General features: G+C 48.6%; 1 protein-coding gene across 1 annotated transcript in view; it reads left to right on the top strand.

Moving 5' to 3' along the window:
* The window catches only part of CDH23 (cadherin related 23), a gene marked incomplete at both ends in the record, with an annotated part of 203,247 nt that overhangs the window by 38,298 nt on the left and 143,992 nt on the right, over positions 1-20,957 (top strand). The window contains 3 exons of the mRNA XM_082310705.1: positions 1,329-1,471; positions 4,816-4,863; positions 5,103-5,195. Coding sequence (XP_082166831.1) covers positions 1,329-1,471; positions 4,816-4,863; positions 5,103-5,195 — 284 coding nt within the window. The remainder of the gene's footprint in view (positions 1-1,328; positions 1,472-4,815; positions 4,864-5,102; positions 5,196-20,957) is intronic.

Below are 20,957 nucleotides of genomic sequence, written 5' to 3'. Positions count from 1 at the left end.
TATCATTTAATTCTTTATTAATGGAATCTCATATCAGCTTTTTCTATTATTTCTGCTGTGATTGATGTCAGGCCAACCAGTCGGTAATTGCCCGGGTTGCTCTGCTCGCCGAGCTGTGCTGCCACGTTTGCCCTCCGGTCTGCTGGAACTTCCCTCCTCTTCCCAGGTGGATGAAATTTTGGCGTCCATTCTCCTTGTCCAGATGATTTGGGGTTGTAGGGTGTTCTCGTACTGCCAAAGATGGCTCATGCAGAGGTTGTTCCTCCCCTGCTGCTATCCTTGGGGCCAGGTGGCCAAGGGGATCTCCTGTCCTTATCTACACCCACCAGCTTTCTTCTTCCTATTTGCTCCCCCCTCCTGCTGAGGAGGGGACTGAGAGCAGCTGGGTGGGTGACAGGCAGCCAGCCGTGGTCAACCTGCCACACTAGACTTTGAATGTGCTCAGAGGTATTATGGAGAGGCCCAAAATGATCCAAGGAGGTTCTTATGGGGCTGAAATGAGGCTCCAAGGGTGGTGACCGGCCCTTGCTCTCAGAGCAGTAGAAGCCATACCACTCTGGGAGCAGCATGGAGATTGCAAACAAGACACAGGGCTCCCATGCAGCAACTTCAGAGGGTCCAGGTTGCCTCTCGGGTGCAGTCAGGAAGAGACATTTGCAACTGCACCCCTGTGAGGGATGGCTGAGCAAGGCCTCTGTTGGCTGAGGTATTCAGGATGCTGCAGAAGATGGTTTCAAATATGATTTGGCAGAAGGTAGTGATGGATTTTTTTTTTTCCCAGCATCTCGCTTGCTCTCTGGGGTGTGTGGGCTCCACCTATGTCAAAGAGACCAGCACTTGCTGCAGCTGCGGTGTTTAAAACAAACCCCAGGTCTGTGTCTGGCTCCAGGCCCTGTGGGCACCACATCCGTGCTCTTGGCCTTGGGATGTTTGCTTTTAACCTGGAAATGTTGTATCTGCTGGTGGTGCCCCTCAGCAGGGGAAAGCATGATGGAGACTGGTAGGTGCTTACCCAGAAGAGGCATGGGTTCCTCCACTGTCTCTAGTGCCTGAGATGGCCGTGCTTCTGCTGAGCTAATGTGAGTCTCTTTTGATAAGGGTGAGGGAGGAGAGGAGCTGTGGTACAATTTATCTGTGCTTGAGAACAATAGGACCATGCACAGCTTGAGTTCCCTTGCTGCTGTATAAATGTCTGGGGCATTGTAGCACCATGGGAAAATAGTTTGGGGATGATGTAAGGGAGGAAGGCAAGAGACCTGAATATATTCAGGATTTCTTCCCCTCTGTCCTGTTTCGCTCATGATTTCTTTCCTCTCTGTCTCTCACAGGTTCCTCAGTGACTCAGCTGCTGGCCCGGGACCTGGACAATGACCCGCTGGTCTTCGGCGTTGTCGGGGAGGAGGCCAGCCGGTTCTTTGCAGTGGAGAGCGTCACCGGTGTTGTCTGGCTCAGGCAGCCCTTGGACAGAGAGGTGATGCCGCTTTCTGCTTGAGAGCATCCTCTGCTGAGGGGAGGGGGGAGAAAGTCCCTGCTGGGATAGGTGGCTCTCCGCCATTTGTGGCAGCTGAGATGCAGCCTGGGTGTTGTTCCCCCATGGAGTCGGGAATCCAGGCATCTGATGTGTCCCCATCAGGCTCTGTCTCTAGCCACCCCGTCACTGTGAGGACAGAAGGAATAAGCAGGGTGCTCTGGTTCAGTCTGGCTTGTTGGTGTTCCTGGATCCCAGAATAATATCTGCGAGTTCAAAAGTAAAGAAAATAATAAATGTAGATGATCTACCGAAGAGCAGGTTGCTCATACATTCTGGGAAATTTACAGGGTCCTTCTTTAAACCTACATTCCAATTAAATCCTTTACTATTTAAAACAATGTGTGAAGAGATGTGAGGTATCCCTGCTCATTCAGTCTCATTGTGACTTTTCATCATCTTGTGGATTCAGGCTTCTGGATGCTAAATTTGGCAATATTCTTGCCTCGAAGCTGTTTCACACCACTATTTTTGATGGTAGTTTTGGTGTGTAAAGACAGAGTATCCCATTCAGGTGCCTGTTTTACAACAGCCTTTGCCGCATTCCGGGAGCGAGGAGGAAGGGATAGCACAGGAGCTTGATAAGACTGGGAAAATACTATACAACTTGGGCAATGTGCTTAATTTCCTTGTGCTCCTGCTGCCTCTGTTCGGTACTTCTTTTGCCAGCGGCTGTGTTGTGAAGATAAAACCCATTAACACACCTCAGGCACTGGCGGTCCCGGTCAGAGCCAGCCAGATGTGGGGATGTGGAGGAGCCGGGCAGTGGATGTTGCTCAGGCTGGGTGAAGGCAAACCCAATTTCACAGCGTTAAGAGCAAGGCTCTGGAAAAATAAAGTGTTTTTCTTCACCCCTCTCCCCTCCGCCTCCCTGTGCCAACAGCTGCTGGCATGAGTCATATATCTTCTCTTATTCAAATGCCTACTGCTTCCCAATACTTATGATAACAGCTTTAAGCCAAGGAAGGTGATCAATAGATTTAGGTGGCTTTTGGTGGACAGTGGGAAGGGAAGGAGCTGAGCAGAGCTTGCATCCGTGGCTGGGCTGAGCTGGGAGAGGAGCTTGCACCCATCAACTGATCCCAGGGGCTCAAACTCAGCGATACATGGAAGAGGGTGAAGACAGACACCTGCATAGCTTGGTATGGATAAGGGAAAGGCGTAAATGACAATTTATGGTGGAGGAAGCAGGATGGTGTGGGAGGGAAGAGATAGAATCATAGAATTGTTTAGGTTAGAAAAGACCTTTAAGATCATCAAGTCCAACCATTAACCTAGCACGGCGGTGTGGACAGCACACTGGGAACAGAGAACGCTGGCCTGGATGCGTGTGATCAAAAAGTCAGGGGGGAGAAAGCAATACAAGAGAAGCGGCGGGGAAAGAAAAGCAAGAGATCAATTCTTGTACAATGGAGGAGAAAAAGAGAGACTTGAAAAAGGAGAGGGAGTCATAGTAAGGTAAATGATGCAGGAAAAGGTAAAATAGAGAAAAAAAGGAAGGAGCAGATGTATAGAGGCAAAACAATTTTTAAAAGATTTTTCACTCCCACAAAGATTAAAAGGAAAACAAGTTTTTAAAAAAAAAGACAAACCCCAAGTCTAAAAAAAGTATGTGCTAAAATGAAGGGTCGAGACAGAAATTAGCATGTGGCAGCTTTCTCTGATTATTTTAGCGAGTTTTTAAAATTAAATGCTCAACAGGTTGTTTCTTCTCTCCTGTTTTTCCTTTCTTTCCTCCTGCTTTGTTCCTCACAGTAGCACGGATGGGTAGGGGGGAAATGGGGGTGCAAGGCACTGATGCAGCAGGGTGGGATGTCCCAAGGAGTAGAGGCTCTCCTCTCCATTGGTATTTCAGCTCTTCTTTCTGCCTGCAAGCATTGCCCTGAGGCAGGAGCTAGGAAAGACTTTCTCAGGTTGAATTTCCCAGCTGTTTGAGTATGGGGGGGGGGGCCTGGGAAGGGGTTGATGTGGGGGCAGGAGGGGTGCACCCTCTGGTAAGCTGTTTCCCAAAACCTTCTGCAAGATGCGCTGCTACCCTGGTGCAAGAAGAGCTCGTGGTCTGGGCACCAGTGGCTGCTGCCTGTCCCTGAGTCGATCTTATTAGGAATAAATCAAGCAAATCTGCAGCACAGAGAGCCATTTCAAGCTTGCTTTCCAGCCTTTCCTGCATGATGCTTTGGAAATGTCAAGTTGCTGTACTCAAGCAGCTCAGGCAGGGTAGGGGTATGGGGGGTGGGAAGGGATTGCTGGGACTGGGGGAACCAAAACACCGTATGTTGCCCAGGTACCAGATAGGTGTGGTGGTCCAAGTCCTGCTGTCCATCTTTGCGTGATTCCTTGGTAAAACATGAGTGAAACCATCACTGGTGGAAAAAAAAGATCAGGAAGAGGAGAAGGTCTGCCTCCACTAGCAATATCCCCCTGCCCTGACACCAAAATAATCCCCTCTTCCCCACTTGTCTCTCACCCCAGCACCAGTGACTTTAATATATTGCCATTTAAGACCAAACTGTTAATTTATATTAAAGCAATAAGGGGCAGAGAGGACTGCACAGGCATTTTTTTTGAGTGGGCTTACGGGATTTCAGCCAGTTCTTACTACAGACCCTGGGCTTATCCCAGTGTTCCCAGCTATGTGATATCCCAAGAACTGCTGCATGGCAGGTAAGTTGGGAAAGCAGCAGCAAGATTTAGATGTCCTCGGTGAGACTGTGTCATCTTGAACAAAAGCTAATTACACAGTTTTTTCTTTGGACTTTCTTCTCTTTTTGCATTGTCCGTGTATCTTGCAGCCGGGGATGGTGCCAGGTCACAGTACGCTATGGGTGGAAAACTGCCTTTTCTCTGCCTTGCACTTATTCCCTCTTGCTGCTACAAGCAGGCAGCCTGTGGCGTTGGGGACCGGGTGGGTGTGCAAAGAGAGCTGGGGCTTGCTGGCACATTGCAGAAGGTTAAACCGAGGGCTCCTCTCATCTCCTTTGGCCTAGTTATCTGTTTAAAGTGCTTGGCTGCTAGCTGGGAAGTCGGATCCTTAGTCCCCACATCCTCCTGACCCAGGGCAGAGTGGCTCTCCGTGGCTGTGAAATACACTGGAGCCCTGCTGGCAGTAATGTTTCTCAGCATTTTATACTCAACATAGGTAATTGCACTTAAGCGCCCCTTCTCTTCTTGAAGGTCCTGAAAGCATTTTGCATGTAATAATATTGGCTAAAAGTCCCAAGCCTGCCATCTGCAGATAAACACTACAGTATCTTTAATTATATGTTTTTCTTCTGCTTCCCTTTCAGACTAAGTCAGAATTCACGGTTGAATTTTCTGTCAGTGACAGCCAAGGGGTAAGTGTGACTTCTCATTTCATGGTCTGCGGCACGGGCAGAGGGGAGCAGGGAGGATGAGCGTGGGTTGCCAGGAGACCTTCTGCATCATGCTGGGGGGGGGGCTGGGGAATGGGACCACCCCTGGCCATCACTTGCCAAAAGCCCAAGTCAGAAAAAGCAGCCACAAGCTTGCTTTAGGTTTTAAATCCATGCATAAAGCTGACACCCACTCCCTGTCGTTATCCTTGTGGCCACAGGTGATCAAAGGGACGGTCAACATCCAAGTCGGAGACGTGAATGACAACGCCCCGCGGTTCCACAACCAGCCCTACAGCGTCCGCATCCCAGAGGTAGGGATCGCCAAAGCCTCTCTGCACAGCCTGGCTTCTGGCTCTTCCCTCAGTGGCCACGCTTGCTGCCTGGTTGCTGCCGCAGAGCTGGCTGCCTGAGGGTCACCAAAGTATGGGACTGTCTTCCTGCCCTGGACCATCACTGTGGTTGGGGGGGAGGATTAAACCTCTGGAAGTTATTGTTGCCTGAAAATGGGCAGGAGCAAAGTGATGGCATGTTGGGGGAAGGCAGGTGGAAGAGGAGGTTTGGAGCTCAGAGCCTTTGCAACCTTGGTGGTGTCTTTCCCATGACAAATGTGAAGTTTGAAAATAGCTGTAAATGGGAATCTGTTTCTTTTTCTCTTCCTTTGAGCCAGGGGGGATGTGCAGCTCTTGTCACAGAGGTGATCTGAGGCAGGACTAAATATTTATTGAAACACCTGATTTCTAGCAGAGTCCTGCCAAAAGGCTTCTGCACTTGCTGGTGGTTTCCTTTAACACCTCTGTAGCAGAACTTGTCCCATGATGTCCTAGGAATAAAGTAGGTAGGAAGGGACCACAGAAGATCATCTGGCCCAAGCTTCCATTAAAGCAGAGAGAATTTTCATGTTAAATCAAGTTGCTCAGGGCTTTATCCAGCCAAGTGTTGAATATCTCCGAGGACAGAGTTTCCACAATCTTCTGCTGCTCTCTCTCTCTCTGTACTGGCCATTGCAAAGGAGGTGACGCTTAGTCATACCATCAGGGAGAGATTCCGCACCTAGAGCTCAGCTTGGCAGAAATATGCCAAGAACTTACAGATCTGATGTGAATTTAGACTTTAAAGATGCAGAGTGAAAGGTAGTTGCTGGTGCTAGGAGGACAAAGGGTATTATATTTGAAATAAAGGATTAGCAGGGCATTTTGTGTCCTCCAATGGAGGAAACCTCTCCCTCTTGCACCCTGGTGCCAGGGCAGAGCCTGTGTTTCCGAGAGCGTGCCTCAAGGTGTGGATGAGGTCAAGTGTGTGTCTGTGTGTGTGGAATCAAGCAGTCTTTGGTAACTGAGAGGTGCAAATGATTGTGTTACAACAGTTTATTTAATATGCTGACTGCTGATGCCTTGCTGTGCTGGGCTTTGATCTTTCCCTGTCCCTCTGCTGCGAGGATGAAGTTTCTTCATTAGGTTGCTTGTGATGTATGAGCCAGGAGTTTTAGTCTCATCTTTGCGCCAAGTCATCTGAAACCTCCCTTTGAGAATGACACTGGGTCAGAGTCATTTCTTCTCCTCTTTAAAGCACAAACGGTGCAGAAATGACTTGGCAAAAGCTGCACAAGCATCTCCTCTCTCTGGCCTTTCTGCTCGGGCCTCTGGAAGCTGATAGATAGCTGTCTTGCCTTGCTGCCGCTCCTTCTGGTGATGGTCTGTCTGCAAAGCAAAAGGAATGTCAATAGGACTGAAGGAGAATAGTCTTCTCTCCCTTGCCCTCAGATTTACCTCTGGTTTTGCTGTTTATTGCACCTGGTAAACAGGACTCCCTTCTCCATGTGAAGAGAGAGATGGAAAGTGGGTTTCTGTGTATCCCCTGGGAACTGGTGCTGCGTTAAGCCCCAGTGTTTATATATCCAGAGCAGCCATGCCCTATGTCCTCTTGCTCATCGCTTCTGCTCTAAGAGCTGATATTACGAATCTTAAGCCTTCCACGTTTCCTATCAACCTGCGTCAAGCCTGGGGAGCAGGGAGGGCAAAGGTCCAGGGCTGGTTTGGAAAATTAAGGCTGGCTGAGGAAAGGAAACTGCAGGCATATGATCTGGACAAAAACTAAATAAAAGAAGAGGCTGAACCCCAGACCCTCCCTCTCACGTGCCACACTGCTTTGCATGTGAGCTGTGGTTTTACCAGGAGGGATTTCCAGGACCGTTTGATTGTTTGGGGTATAGCAAGTATGGCGCTTACCCTAGCGCACCCGCTCTGCCACTTGGCCTTCAGAGCTGCGCTTTTCTGGAGGGTGGCCTAATCTAATTATAAGGCATCATGTGCCGATTTCCAGTTTCTATCCATGATCTTTAACCAAGGGCACCGATCAGAGGTAATGAGCCACAAATTCGTTGCTCAGCCAGCATCCTGAAGGCTCTTCTGTTCTTCTGCCGGGGAGACAGATTTTCCTTGTCAGGCACTGTGAAAGCAAGGGATGGGGTCCCACCACCTAAGGAGGACCCTCCAAGGGCTATGGTCCATGGGAGATGCGAGCAGTGAATTTACTCTGTGTGTGCTGGCATGGCTCTTGATGAAGAGATGCCCTCCTGCTTTGAGAGTTTTGCTGGGCCATGGGTTGTCCCTGTTGCTTGTCCACAAGTACTCAAAGCTGGAGGTGATGTGGCATGGAGATGTGCCTTCAGAAGCTGAGGGTCCCCAGAGCCGGGGGACACCTTGGATGCAGCTGAGGCTGGGGAGCAAGCTGTGGTAGGCGATGATGGCATCCCCAGGTCACCCCCATGCTCCAGACAGCTCAGGCCAAGGTGAACAGCAAGGGCATGTGTAGCAAAATCTGTCTCAAAGACCACCCAGACCAAGCTGAAGGGCCTATAGCTAATGAATAAACAGGGACTGGAGCTTGGGGGTGGAGAAGGGGCTAGCAGAAGTGCTAGTGCAGCTTTGCATAGGCTGGCTCTGTGCAGAATTGGCAGCTAATGAGGGTTTTTCTCTTTTTAATTTTGAGATAAATGGGTGTATCGATTTGCAGTTGTCCTAGCTAATGGAGCAGCAACAGAAAGGCTATTTAAACCTCACTGCTATTGTGTGGCACTGGGAAAGTCAAAAGAAGAGTGTGCATAAATAAATGGAACATGAAGTAAACTGACCTTTAAAAACAATACTGCCTCTAAATACCCGTCGTGGTGTTTTACGCAGTCAACTTGATTTGAGAATGGGAATTTATTTGGGCATGGGCTACGGACTGTGATTCCTCTCTAGTGTGGGGAGGGGGGAGAGGATGCTCAGTTTAATCATGGGTTCCTCTACATCGCAGCAGCTCCAAATACCCAGACCAGGGATCGCTCATGTGTCAGGCTGATGCCACTAGTCCTCTGCTCTCATCGTGTCTTAATCGCATCCCTGGCACCTGCCTGGAATAGCTGAGCAAGGGCCCACGTGTCTGGAGAGGGACGTTGCTCCAGCGTAATCGTCCGTCCCGTCTGGGCAAGGGCGCCCCGTGATTTGCTTGTCAAAAGGCAACGAGGCGGTGCGGATGCTTTCAAGTCTGTAAAGAAAAGGGGAATCCTGCTAGAATTGGCAACTTAATTCACCAAGCTGGCCTCGACAGAGCTCATTAAGTTCTCGTGTATTCATTTCAGGCTAATGGCTGTCATGCTGACTGCTGTTTGATTTGCTATAATAGACTTTTATGGCTTTCCAGTTTGCTAGGACGTGTGCGCCTGTGTCTGTGCCCTGTGGTGCTGCTGTAGTACATTAGTTAGCTGCTCATGTGCTTGCTACTCTGACCTTCAGGGTTTGTTCTCCTTTCGGATGCATCCCTTGCACTTCACCTCTTACATGCACTCTTTTCTTATCCTCCTCATCCTCACCCAGCCCCAGGGTACCATGTTCCTGGGAGTCTCAGGGTCTGGCTTTTAAATCGAGAAAGATATAATGCTGAGCCTGTGGCAGGCTGTTGTGGCGATGCCTTGGTTTCTGACAAGCCCAATCTGCTTTATCTAATCTATTTTTCCATTTGACTGGATCTGTAGGAAACTCAGTCTTGTTGGATTGTCACAGTTCAATGGGTTTACGTGAAGCGAGCAAGTGAAGTGGAGCCAAGCCCCCACACTGGTTTTGTGGTACCTGGTGTTGTGTTGGGATTAGGGTGGACTGTTCCTATAGGTGCCTGCTAGGCTTTCCTGTCTCAGCTTCCAAGCACGCAGACCTCCATTTTGCCTTTGAAGTGAACATCCTTTAAGCTTATGCTTAAAAGGTATGGCTCTGCAAACCTCTCTTCTGCATCTCTATGCCGTCTACAGGACCACATCTTGGGTCCTGCAGAGGTTCCTCAAATGTTGAGGCTGTTGTGTGGTGTGGGAAGCAAGCCTAATACCTTCTCATGAAAAGCTGTTTTCCCCCATAACCCCCCAGCATCCCGAGCCAGCTGATCAAGTTCAAACCATCTGTGGCCTTTGCTTGGCCGTGGAGCATTGTCAGTCTTGATATGTTGGCAGAAAGCTCACTTAATTGTTGGTTTCTTTGCTGAATGTTCCCTCAGGAGGTTTCCAGTGGAGTTTTTTCTCCTTCGATGTTCTCCACACCTCACTCCTGTTACAGTTAACACACTGAGTGATGTATAAAGTAATATGTATTATTGGGTTATACCTTCCAGCAAAAAGCTGTCCTCAGTCAGGCTCTGGGCCAAAGACTGCCTTTTAGCACCCCAGCCGTTCACGAGATGACAGTTGCACCACAAAAGTATCTGTAACTTGACAGGAGATATTAATTATAAAAGGGCTCTATTTTCAAAAGGCACCCACTGCATCTATAACCACAACCATCCATGTTGGGAATGCGCTCATCTCATCTTGAGTTCAGGCAAGCGCCACTAAGAGGCAGGGCTGTGGGAAAGGAACTTTAAAATAGAGAGGAAAGTTCCTGGGCAGTACACAGGGTGGGCTTGGCAACTACAGTCCAACTTGCAGGTGTCGCATCTCCTGAACTCAGCCCTGGTTTACCAATTTATTTTAATTGGGAGGCAGGCAGGCACTTACCATCAACAGCAGTCCCTTCTGCTTGGGGAGTAGCCTTCACAAGCTGCTGGTCATCATTTCCATCTTTAATACGGTGGTGTAGTTGAAACAGTGACTTTTATGATTTTTTTTTTTTTTTTTAATTGTGCAGAAAGGTGTTTGGTGGGTAGGGGGAGAGAAAGGAGGGGACTGTCACTGCCCTGTCCCATTACACAGCCTGGAACCAGTCCATGCTAGATGGTGAGCAGGAGCAAGGAGGATCAGTGAAAGCCCCAAAAGCCCTAGCTGTAATTAAAATTATTATTTTGCTTTAATGGTAATAATGTCGGTAATTACATCAGTTTCCCTGCCATCCTGCCCGGGAGTCTTCAGGGGCTCATATAATTCTATTGCGATGGCTCCGAGGCCTGATGCTGCGCATACGAAGCAGCTGCAATGAGCGTGAGCTCCCACTTCAGCCCCATTAGCCATTCCCTTGCACGCTCCCAGACACCTTTTGGGTTTGGTTCCCCCCCTTTAAATAAAGAGCCTTTAAATTGAAGGAGATGATAACAGAACTGATAAGAAAGATGTTCCTGCCAAGTTGCAAAATGGCCTGTAACCATTGCTGGCTGCTTTCCCTCCTTGTTTCTTTTTTCTTCTTTTTTTTTTTTTTCCACTTCTCCCCGCTCACTGTTTTCCTTCTCTCCCTGCTCTTATGCTTCTGTGTGGATTTTAGAACTGCACAAATAATTTACTGTGAATAACTTCTCCACCAAGTCCAGCCTTCCCTTCCCTCCACCACCTTTACGCGCACGTTTGCAAGCATATTGAACTCCTCCACAGCACTTCGTATGCAGTTTTATTTATTTTATGGTAGGTTTTTTTGGCAGATTATTCAAGCTGTGTTTGTTAAAGAGCGTTGGCCAGAAGAAAGTTGGTTGTCTTTCCTGGATAGGCAAACATTTCTGTCTCCCCTCCACCCTGGCATGCTATCGGCATGGCGGGTGCTGGGGACCAAGGGTGATCTCTCACCTCTGGCGCTTGTTCAAGAGGTGGGAGGCGAGGCTTTGGCCGGTGCTCACTGCAGCAAGGGGGTCTCTTGCACAGGTATGTGGTGATAATCTGCAGCAGGTGAAACATTTACTAAACTTCCCAAGCATCCCCATTTTAAATTGTGTTTATTGTCACTGGGTTTCAAAGCCAGCCTCCGTCAGCCCTGAGGGAATAGTTGGCTGACAAAATAACAGGTTAGATCTCCATACCATCTCTCTGGCTTCACAGAGCTGGTCACTATGCATTTGTTTTGATGTTTCTCCTTTCCAGAGATTTTTTTTTTTAAATTTTTGAGCAACCTTTAATTACTTTCCAACTTTGTCCAGTAAACTCATGGAAGCAGAGATATGTTGTGAAGGGTGTGCCTTCCCTTCAGTAATCTTAAGTGCAGGTGTACTGTCCATCTATTAAAAAGCCATCTCTTAGCTGGATGAGATAATCCCTTTGAGAGGGTTTCATCTGCTCTGTAATCAACAGAACATAATATAATATCCTTCAAAGAAATCATGCCTTCTCCCCTCCTCTCTCAAGCCCAGCCTGCATGATCCGCCAAGACGGGGCTATTACTATATTGCTCGGGAAGATTGAATGTTAAAACGTATCTTTACATGGAGAAAATTGCCAAGTCAAGATTTTGCCAGCAGGGCCGTGGGATGCCCTTTTTCATCAGTAATCGAGAGGCTGTGTGAATGACCATCTCCTGGCTTGCACTGGCGTGGAAGAGCAGAAGGAAGGGGAGCTGAGAAAGTAGCAAGCAGATAGGGACTGAGGGATGTGAATAATGCACAAGTCATCAGGCTGAGCTTACTCTGACGGGTGGGATGCCATGTGTGTTGGCACGCTGGGTACGTTTGGCTCTGGGACGAGTTTGTAAATATTCATAAAGATCCCCACTTTCCACATGCAAGCAAAACATAAACAGGCTGTTTAAGTGCAGGGAAGTTCGGGCACTGTCTTGGGCATTCGTTTCTGGCTTTCGGATGCTGGCGGTTCCTTTGGGCAAGAGCTTGGAAGCGCACCAGGTGGCAGCTGCCATCTTCTCCCTGCTCTTTTCTGCCAGCACCAAAGAAAGGTGCTTAAAACAGGCTGCAGTGCATTGAGTAAAACAACATTTGGGCTAAAAGGTTTGTGCAGCCAACATCAGAGATGTCCATGGGATTTATGTAGAAACTTTTCTTTTCAAGGGGTGAGGTGCTTATTAAAGAGTCATGCTGCATCTGTATGATACGTCATGGAGGATTTGAGTGGAATGGCTTGGATATGGGGGGGGGGGGGTTGCATGGGGCTGGGAGGTTCATGGAGGTCTCTCCTTTCCTTGCATGGAGAAAGCTGTTCTGTGATGAAGCAGGTGCTCAGACCTGGAAGCATCCTTCCCTCTGAAGGTCATCTGTGTGCAAGTTTTTGTCATTATTGCTGATGCGTATACTGTGACGCCAGATGGAGAACGTCAAAGGGTCTTGAGTGATGTCCTGATGTCCTGGGGAGAAAGAAAGTCTCCACCTCTGGCAGCCCTGTCACTTGTCTGGCTGCACCGGTGAATAGGAGACCCTGGTCCTTTAAAACACATGCCCGAGGAGTGAAATGAGAGACACAACAGAAACTACTGGGGCGGAAAACTCCAAATGGCGTGGAAGTAATGTGTAAAGTGTCCTGGAGATAACAGTCATTTCCACCAGGCAAAACTTGGGCTCTTTCTGGAAGGATACTGCAGCAAGGAGGGGGGGCAGCCTGAAAATTAGAAATAGTCGTGCTGTTCTGAGCAGCGTAATGCTGGGGTAGACGAAGGAGGCAGGGGAAAGCAGAAAGGGGAGAAAACGGCAGATTTAGAGCTGAAAGGAAAGCTAGTGTGGGGCAGCAAGCAATTCGGTGCCTCTGTGGAGGAGCTGTCATGCTGGGAAAATAAGACTCCTGGAGCCAAAGAAATAATCTTGGGACAGAGGAAGAGAAAGTGTACAGAAGCATTCTGCAAGCAAGGAACACCTAGACAAAGAGGAGAGAGGTAACTTGGACACATCAGTAATCATTCCTCTTGGAAGAAATGGGGACAAGGAAAAAGATCCTCACTCACTGAGCTCCTGAGCAGCCCCAGGACACAGGCACACCCTCGGGCGCTCTGTAGGAGTTTCTTTGTATGGGTGCTGAGACTCGATATCTGCCCATCCCTTGCTGACTTTCAAAGCTCTGAATTTATTGTGGGTGTCTGTTCCAGGCCCATCCCCAAGGTCAGGACGATGTCTGAGTTCAGGGTGGCCAACACCAAGTGATGATGGCTCCTCGGGATCCCCTCGGCCCCTCTGGCGGCAAGCGACCGGGTTGCTCAGACCAGGCACGCTTCCTCCGGAGCAGAGGCAGTGGCTTGTGGCCCCGCAGCATCTCTTGCTGCAGGAGCAATTTAGGTTTGGGCTGAAAGGCTGCTCTTTTCCAGGGGAGTAGAAACACCCACGCGGGGCGTTCGAGCCCAGCCTTTTCAGTATAATTACACTTACACATCTGGGCAGCAGATGGCTTCAAGGTCTCTTCCTTGTCCCCGGCAGGAGGAAGGGCTCTCTGCTGCCAGAAACGGGCAGAGGAGCGAGGAGCTAATGAATGTGACCCGCTAGCAATTAGTTTTGTTTTATCTCTCTTTCCTCCGGTTACAATATTCTCCCAGAAGCCTGGGATGTAACTTATTATCTCGTGCCAGCCAGCAAAAGCTGCATCCCCTCCCTTTGCATCCATGGTTTTGTTTACCTCCCTCTCCGTACATCATCTTTTAAGTCGGCAGCGGGAGCGTGCCTGGCCGTAGAGATGTTTATTAACGCGTTCAGGCTGCGAAGGCAGCGTGCGGGTAGCAACTGCAAGAGACAGCAAAAGAGCCTTCAGTAAAAAGTGATTTCACTGTAAGTGAACTCTTTTTACCTGCGTAATCATGCAGTTTGTTGTTTTGGTCTTCTTTTTCAATTGTGCCGCCTAAATTAAGGCACGATTAAGGTCATACAGAAATGCACCGTGCTGGGGGAGAGTGCCCCGGCTGCTGCTGTTTTAGGATATGGGCTCTTTTCAACCTGAGATAATTGAGCTCAGCAGCAGACCTGTGAGGTGGGCACACGTTAGCATCCTTGCTCAGTGCAGCTAGGGAAGGTGAAGGTAGAGCTGGCAGAAGAGGCTTGCCAAAGTGTTTTTTCAATAAAAATGCCGGTTTTAATTAAAATGGAAATATTTAGGAAAAATGTTGCCATTTTGACAGCAAAGCTGGGCAGAAATAGCATTTCGAAAGAACAATAAAAATTGCTCTTGCAATAGATTCATTCCAATTTCATTTTCAGAATTGCATTTTGTCTTTTATTAGTTTGTAATGTGTCAGTGACAGTCATGTATAATAAGCTTTCTCCTGCTGGTCATACTTTGTGATAAAATAATAGACTAAATCAGTCTCTCTATTTTTTTAAATATTTATGTGTGAACTGAAGTGTTTGTATCAGTTTCAAACTATTTTCATTACAAATGGGAGAAATTTGATCTAGGAAGAAGTTTCAATCAGTATTAGGCAGCCGTTGCTTAATTTCAACCATTAATTGCTGTTGAAACTTAAAATGTGGTTGATTTATTTTGTCAGTGTGAATAATGAAGAGAGCAGGAAAATTGAATACAGGGTTCAAGGCAATTTTGTTTCAAGAAAAAGAAACCTGAAAGTTTTTTAATTTTCAGGATTTGTTTTATGGGAGATTTGAAAAGCTTTTTTTTTTTTTCTAAATGAGGATGCAAACCCAATCCAGGTGGATGTGGGTTCAAACAGCTCATGTTGTGCGGGAAGGCTTGGCTCAGAGGCAGTGTGATGCTGAGCTGCTGGGCATCCATGGAGATCATCTGCACCGATGCAATATTGCCACCAGGCCCGCTCCCTTCTGCGCAGCAGAACTGAGCAAATGTGCGGTAAATGAACTTTGCAAATACGCTTTTGTCATTTCCTTGCCTCCTCACTGCCCCTTTCCCGACTCCTACTATGTTTCTGCCGCTCTGCCGTGCTCTCCAAATGTCAGGCTCTGCTCTTGTTTCAGCATGAGCAGCAGCTCACGAGGTGGTTTTGTTCACACACATGCTTGCATGTGCATGCAAAGGGTCTCAACAAATAGCTGTGCAAGCCAGCTCCATGTCCTAATAAGTCTCTAAATAATTAAGCGAAGTGTGAAAAGGTGCATGGGTGGAATGAGAGAGCTGGTGGCTGTCCCCTGTATGGGACAATAGTTGTTTGTCCCTCTCTTTCCAGGGACTGAGCTTATTCAGCATGGTCCGGGAGGTCTTGCTGAGGTGCAAGTGTGGTGTATTCGGCCACAGCCCACCTGTCTCCTCTGAGCTCAGGTGATGGTTATACTGACAGCCTTCCTGTTTTTCAAACCTGCCTTGGTTTTCATCATGTTGATATGTCACTTCCAGCTAGGCTTGGCCCGCAATTGTAAATCAAACTTGAAAGGGTAATGAGGAGGAGGGAAGGGAGAAGAGGAGATATTAATTAGGTCGGCCACCTCCTGCCAAGCCTGTGTGTGATGAGTCTCAGTTGCTCCTATGTGTTTGGAGGCACCTCCTGCTTAGATGACCTGGGGTCTGGCTGTTTGTGCCAGGGTGGCCACTAGCACTACCTTCCTACTGGTGTTTAAGGAGGGGGAAAAAAAAAAAAAAGGAGTTTGTAATCCATAGCCTGGTATGCTCATCCAAGATGCGGTTTGTTTTTTGGTTTTTTTTGGTTGGTTTTTTTTTTTTAGCACTTCTCAGTTCGTTACCAAGCGTGGAAGATGTAAGTGTCTTCTACTGATTAGTAAATCTTTATTTAGAGGTAAGTGAAAAGGGTAGCCCTCTGAGCTTTGGAGAAAGGGGGACCTACCTCTGCTTCGTACCATAACCGGACCTTGATGAACAACCGGAATGGGGAAATGATTTCTGCTGCATGTGTGATTTGGAGGACCCCAAACCTACACGGGTCAGGAACTACTGAGCCAGCACTTGGAAAAATCACTCTGTTAAACATACTGGAAACACACAGCCAGATGTGTGCATGTGCAGATTTCTCAGCCTCCCAGGAGCAAACGCTGCCCCCTCTGAGATGTGCTGCCAATGACTCCCCTTTGAGGTTAAAGCATAAAGCTGTTCCACTGCAGTGGTTAGCTGATGGCCCGTGAAGCATCGCAGGCATTTTCAGCTGGTTGGTGAAATAGCAGGACAGGTGGATATTTTGTTTTCCTACATATAACTCGTGCATTTGAGGAAGGAAATTTTGCAAAGAGGCTGTTTCTTCTGGTATGAGCCCCCGAGGACTACGGCACTGCAGTTCACCTCAGTCCTTGCAGTCAGCAGGGAAATGGGTGTTGGGGCTAAAGTCCAGGTGTCACGCAACTGGGGTTGCCTCTGCCCTGTGGGGCGTAGCTTCAGCATTGCCTTTGAGCACGTCTACCTTGTGTGCCAACTCCTGCTCAGGTCTGAGGGCTTGCGTGAGCTTCAGGGGATGGGCTGGGAGAAAGCTGGAAGCCTGCATCCTTCTAACACGGATAGGCCAGCCTGGTATCCCACCACATATCACAGGGGACCTTCTCTGCAAGGCCTTCCTTTGATGATCTCATTTCTGAGGGCCTTAAACACAAGACCTACCCCTTTCTGCAGGGCAAATGGTACTTTTTTCAGCAAGATGCACCTCCTAAGGCAGGTCCTGCTTGACTAACCCGATCTGCTTCTATGACAAAGTGACCCACTTAGTGGATGAGGGAAAGGCTGCGGATGTTGCCTACCTAGGCTTTAGTAAAGCCTTTGACACTGTTTCCCACAGCATCCTCCTGGAGAAACTGGCTGCTCATGGCTTGGACAGGCATATGCTTTGCTGGGCTAAAAACTGGCTGGATGGCTGGGCCCAAAGAGTTGTGGCGAATGGAGTTAAATCCAGTTGGTGGCCGGTCACAAGTGGTGTTCCCCAGGGCTCAGTATTGCAGCGAGTCCTGTTTAATATCTTTATCAATGATCTGGACGAGGGGATTGAGTGAACCCTCAGTAAGTTTGCAGATGACACCAAGTTGGGTGGGAGTGTTGATCTGCTGGAGGGTAGGAAGGCTCTACAGAGGGATCTGGACAGGCTGGATTGATGGGCTGAGGCCAACCGTATGAGGTACAACAAGGCTAAGTGCCGGGTCCTGCACTTGGGTCACAACAACCCCCTGCTACAGGCTTGGGGAAGAGTGGCTGGAGAGCTGCCTGGTGGAAAAGGACCTGGGGGTGTTGGTTGACAGCTGGCTGAACATGAGCCAGCAGTGTGCTCAGGTGGCCAAGAAGGCCAATAGCATCCTGGCTTGCATCAGAAATAGTGTGGCCAGCAGGACTAAGGAAGTGGTCTTCTCCATGTACTCAGCACTGGTGAGGCTGCACCTTCAATACTGTGTTCAGTTTTGGGCCCCTCACTACAAGAAAGACATTGAGGTGCTGGAGCATGTCCAAAGAAGGGCAACGAAGTTGGTAAAGGGTCTGGAGCACAAGTCTTATGAGGAGTGGCTGAGGGAGCTGGGGTTGTTTAGCATGGAGAAGAGGAGGAGGCTCAGAGGAGACCTTATCGCTCTCTACAACTACCTGAAAGGATGCTGTAGCAAGGTGGGTGTTGGTCTCTTCTCCCAAGTAACAAGTGATAGGACGAGAGGAAATGGCCTCAAGCTGCGCCAGGGCAGGTTTAGGTTGGGTATTAGGAAAGATTTCTTCACTGAAAGGGTAGTCAGGCATTGGAACAGGCTGCCCAGGGAAGTGGTTGAGTCCCCATCCCTGGAGGTATTTAAAAGACATGTAGATGTGGTGCTTAGGAACATGGTTTAGTGGTGGACTTGGCAGCACTAAGTTAACAGTTGGACTTGATGATCTTAAGGGTCTTTTCCAACCTAAATGATTCTATGATTCAGTGCATGTGCTTCACTATCAGTCCCTCATCATTATCTTAACTGGTGTCTTGCTGTGTGCTTGCATGTCATCTTTGATCTGCTCAGATGATGTCAGGAGGAGGTTAGCTCTTCTCTGGAAGATGACAGACCTGTTTTTCACTTAGTTGTATGAAGCAGTGAATCCTTTACTGCATTATTTTCTTATTGCAAGTACCTCTGAAAAGAAGAGTGTAAGTATCCGAGTCATGCTGACCTATCTGTGTGGGGTGTACGGGGGTGCTTGGTGGCCCAAGCAGCAGCAATGGTGCTTTCTGCTTGTACCTAATGTGCATCTCCGAGGAGCCTGATCTCTCTGCATCTGGTGTTTTGGGCTTGGAAGCTCAAGAGGCAAGCGGAGGCTGGAAGAAGAGCAAGAAGGAGCCCAGTCCCTAGCAGGAGGGTGCCTGGCAAGGAGAGGAGAAGGCAGCCTCAAGGAGACCTTCAGGAAGGGTGGGCGGCAGGGACAGAAGAGCCAAGCCTCATGCTGGCTGCAAGGGCTGCGAGTCACATCCCTTCTGCACGTTTGCTCTTGAGGCTGGGCTGCGGCAGGCATGCTTTTTTGGGGGGGTGGGGTGGGGGTGGTTAAATAGCCTCATTGGAGCGTTATGGAATTGGAATGTGAAGGGTAATTGAGCTGAAAGCCATTCTCTTCCTGCAGCCTGTGCTGTGCGACCTACTGAAGCGCCCTCAAATGCCAGCCTAGGAATCTTGCTGGAAGAGTGGAAGGCAGGGGGAGCATCCCCTTGGCCTGGTCCCCTCAGCCATCCTCCTGTGCCCAGTGCTTGTGGGCTGGGGGTACAAGATGGTCCCTATAGGGGTGGTGTGGAGGAGAAGCCAGACTAGTGACAGATGAAGGTTTTATGCGAAACAGGCATGGAAAGGTAAATAGGTTCCTGAGCCACAATGTGCATTCTTGCAGGCATCAGTCCCCCCTCTGAATCGGTCCCTACAGCTCTGACGGCATCTCCCTGCATCCATCTGTGGTCACGTCCTCCCACTGCACTTCTTCCCCACGCAGGACATCAGAGTAGAGCCCCACCAAGCAGCCCTGTGCCCCCTCTCTGTGACACCTGTTGTGCTAATGCCAGCCACGTGTTGAGAAAGGCTCCAGAGCATTCATTGGCATGGACAAACAGGTGATATTTTTAAATAACCAGAAGGACTAGATTCATTAAAAAAAAAAAAAAAGGAGGAACATAGCTAGTCGGGATGAACGTAATTATTAAACACAACCGCAAGATGTTAGTCACCGCTCCGGTCCCCTGCCCCTCTAATGGAGAGAGCTTGTGGAAGGGGAGGTGGGCTTGGAGAGCTGCCGATGCAACCTCAAGGAGGGGATTAGCAGAGGACCTCTCCATTTGGGACCTCCAGCACAGCAACAGCGTGAAGTGCGTGGCCCGATTGTGTACCTTGTCGTGCGTTATTGATTGCTGAACAGGCGCAGTTAAGTGCCTCTCATTAATATTTGTTTTGGTCTTTTCCCTGAATTCCGATGAGCGGAGGAGATGCTTCTTATCTCTCTCCTGCAGGTTTTCTTTCTAGAGGATTCCTCTGGCTGGTGACAAATGTGGGCTTTGTAGCCACTCGTCCTGCTTTCAGGAGGAGGGATGAGTTAGTAGCTGACATGAAATCTTGGGAACTCTGCAGAAAGAAAGAGAGGAACTAAAATTAACACAAAATTAAGAGGTAAAAATGCTCTGCTTGCGTTATACAGATGAAATATGGATTTCCAGGCTTGGCTGGGTTTGTAAATCTCTTAAAAGGGACTCTTTGGGCACATAGGTCATGCTGGCTAAACTTTTAAATGAGCAAGGACAAATGGTGTGAGCTTTGGAGCAGGTAGCCAGGGACTGCTTCTCAGTCAGTGCTTTTGTAGCTGGTTTTGAGGTTTCAAATTAAGAGCAGAGGCTGCAGCCAGTGGACGTATTGTCCGTATCTTCTGGGCTGTCGTGACGTTGGTCCTTCAGCTTCTCCATTGCTTAGAAGATGGCCTTCTCTTCATTTCCGTTCATCTTGCTGCTCTTCTGGAGATGAGGCCTGGCTTGTGCATTCCTCTGTCGACTGTGTCCCGCTTACTTTTTTTGACAAGCCTGCATCTCAGCGTTGTGCTGCGGTGATGCCGCTCTGGCATCATGCCTGTTTGTGTCAGCTGCTGCTTTTGAGGCACTCTGCCATGGCCATGCGTGTTGAGAAGCTGCCTGCAAAGGTTTGCCTCCCTGAACAACAACCTTCTTGCAGTGCAAGGCATGGAGGAGGTTGTCCTAGCTGCTGTGTCATGTGCCATTTGATATCCTAAGTCTGGAGTGGGTCCTTATTTTTCTTTTCTATCCCTAACCCTGGTGTGTGGTGGATGACTCTTCTCTTTGCTTTCTGTACCCCTTCTCCCAGGTGGCAGGGGACTCTGGATGGCCATGCAGATCTGAACTGTTGGCTTATGGCCAGTCTCTCTCATCAGCTAAGTCACAAAAGGGGTTTCTGAAAAGTGACTGTAGCTTAAATAGGGCAAAGCACTATTTCTTTCTGTCTTCTGTAATAATGCCTTGTTTGTTAGGCTTGACTTAACCACAACTGGTCCACTTGAAGCTATTGAAATGATTTTAAGCAGCCGTTTCTATCTATTCAGGTTGTGCTCCCAGGCACTTAAGTGCAGCTCCTGAAATGAAAGATTTCTGGTGTGCCCAAAAGCAGTGAAGAGAGCTATTTTAATGTGGTTGCTTCCCTGGCTTTTCAATGGAGAGTTGGGTTCAGGTCTGCTATGAAGTGATATTAGAGTCCATGGAGCATGAGAAACTGCATTTGTTTGTGGGTTACAAATGAAGACCTGTCAAAAACCTTTTTAAGCAGTGGCAGAAGTTTTCTTTTTCATGATACATTTAACTTAAAGGCTTTCCCTCCCAAGGAGGCTTGGCTCTTCGCTTTCTCCCTTTCTACAAGTTTGGAAAAATATGGTTGGCAAACATTGCTCTTCCCTTTTTCCTCTGCCTATCTATTTGGTGGGGTGTTTGAATCCTCTGGGGTGCTCTTGCTTCTGGAAAACAGTGTGGCCAGGAATGAAGGGGGTGACGAGCGCTGGGAGAGAGGGGGAATGGGATGTGGACCTGGCCTTGTGCTTGAAGCAA

The sequence above is a fragment of the Platalea leucorodia genome (genome assembly GCF_965183815.1).
Source record: "Platalea leucorodia genome assembly, chromosome: 4".
NCBI lineage: Eukaryota > Metazoa > Chordata > Aves > Pelecaniformes > Threskiornithidae > Platalea > Platalea leucorodia.
Note: the sequence above shows the minus strand (reverse complement) of the source record. Positions and strands in the feature narration are given on the sequence as shown.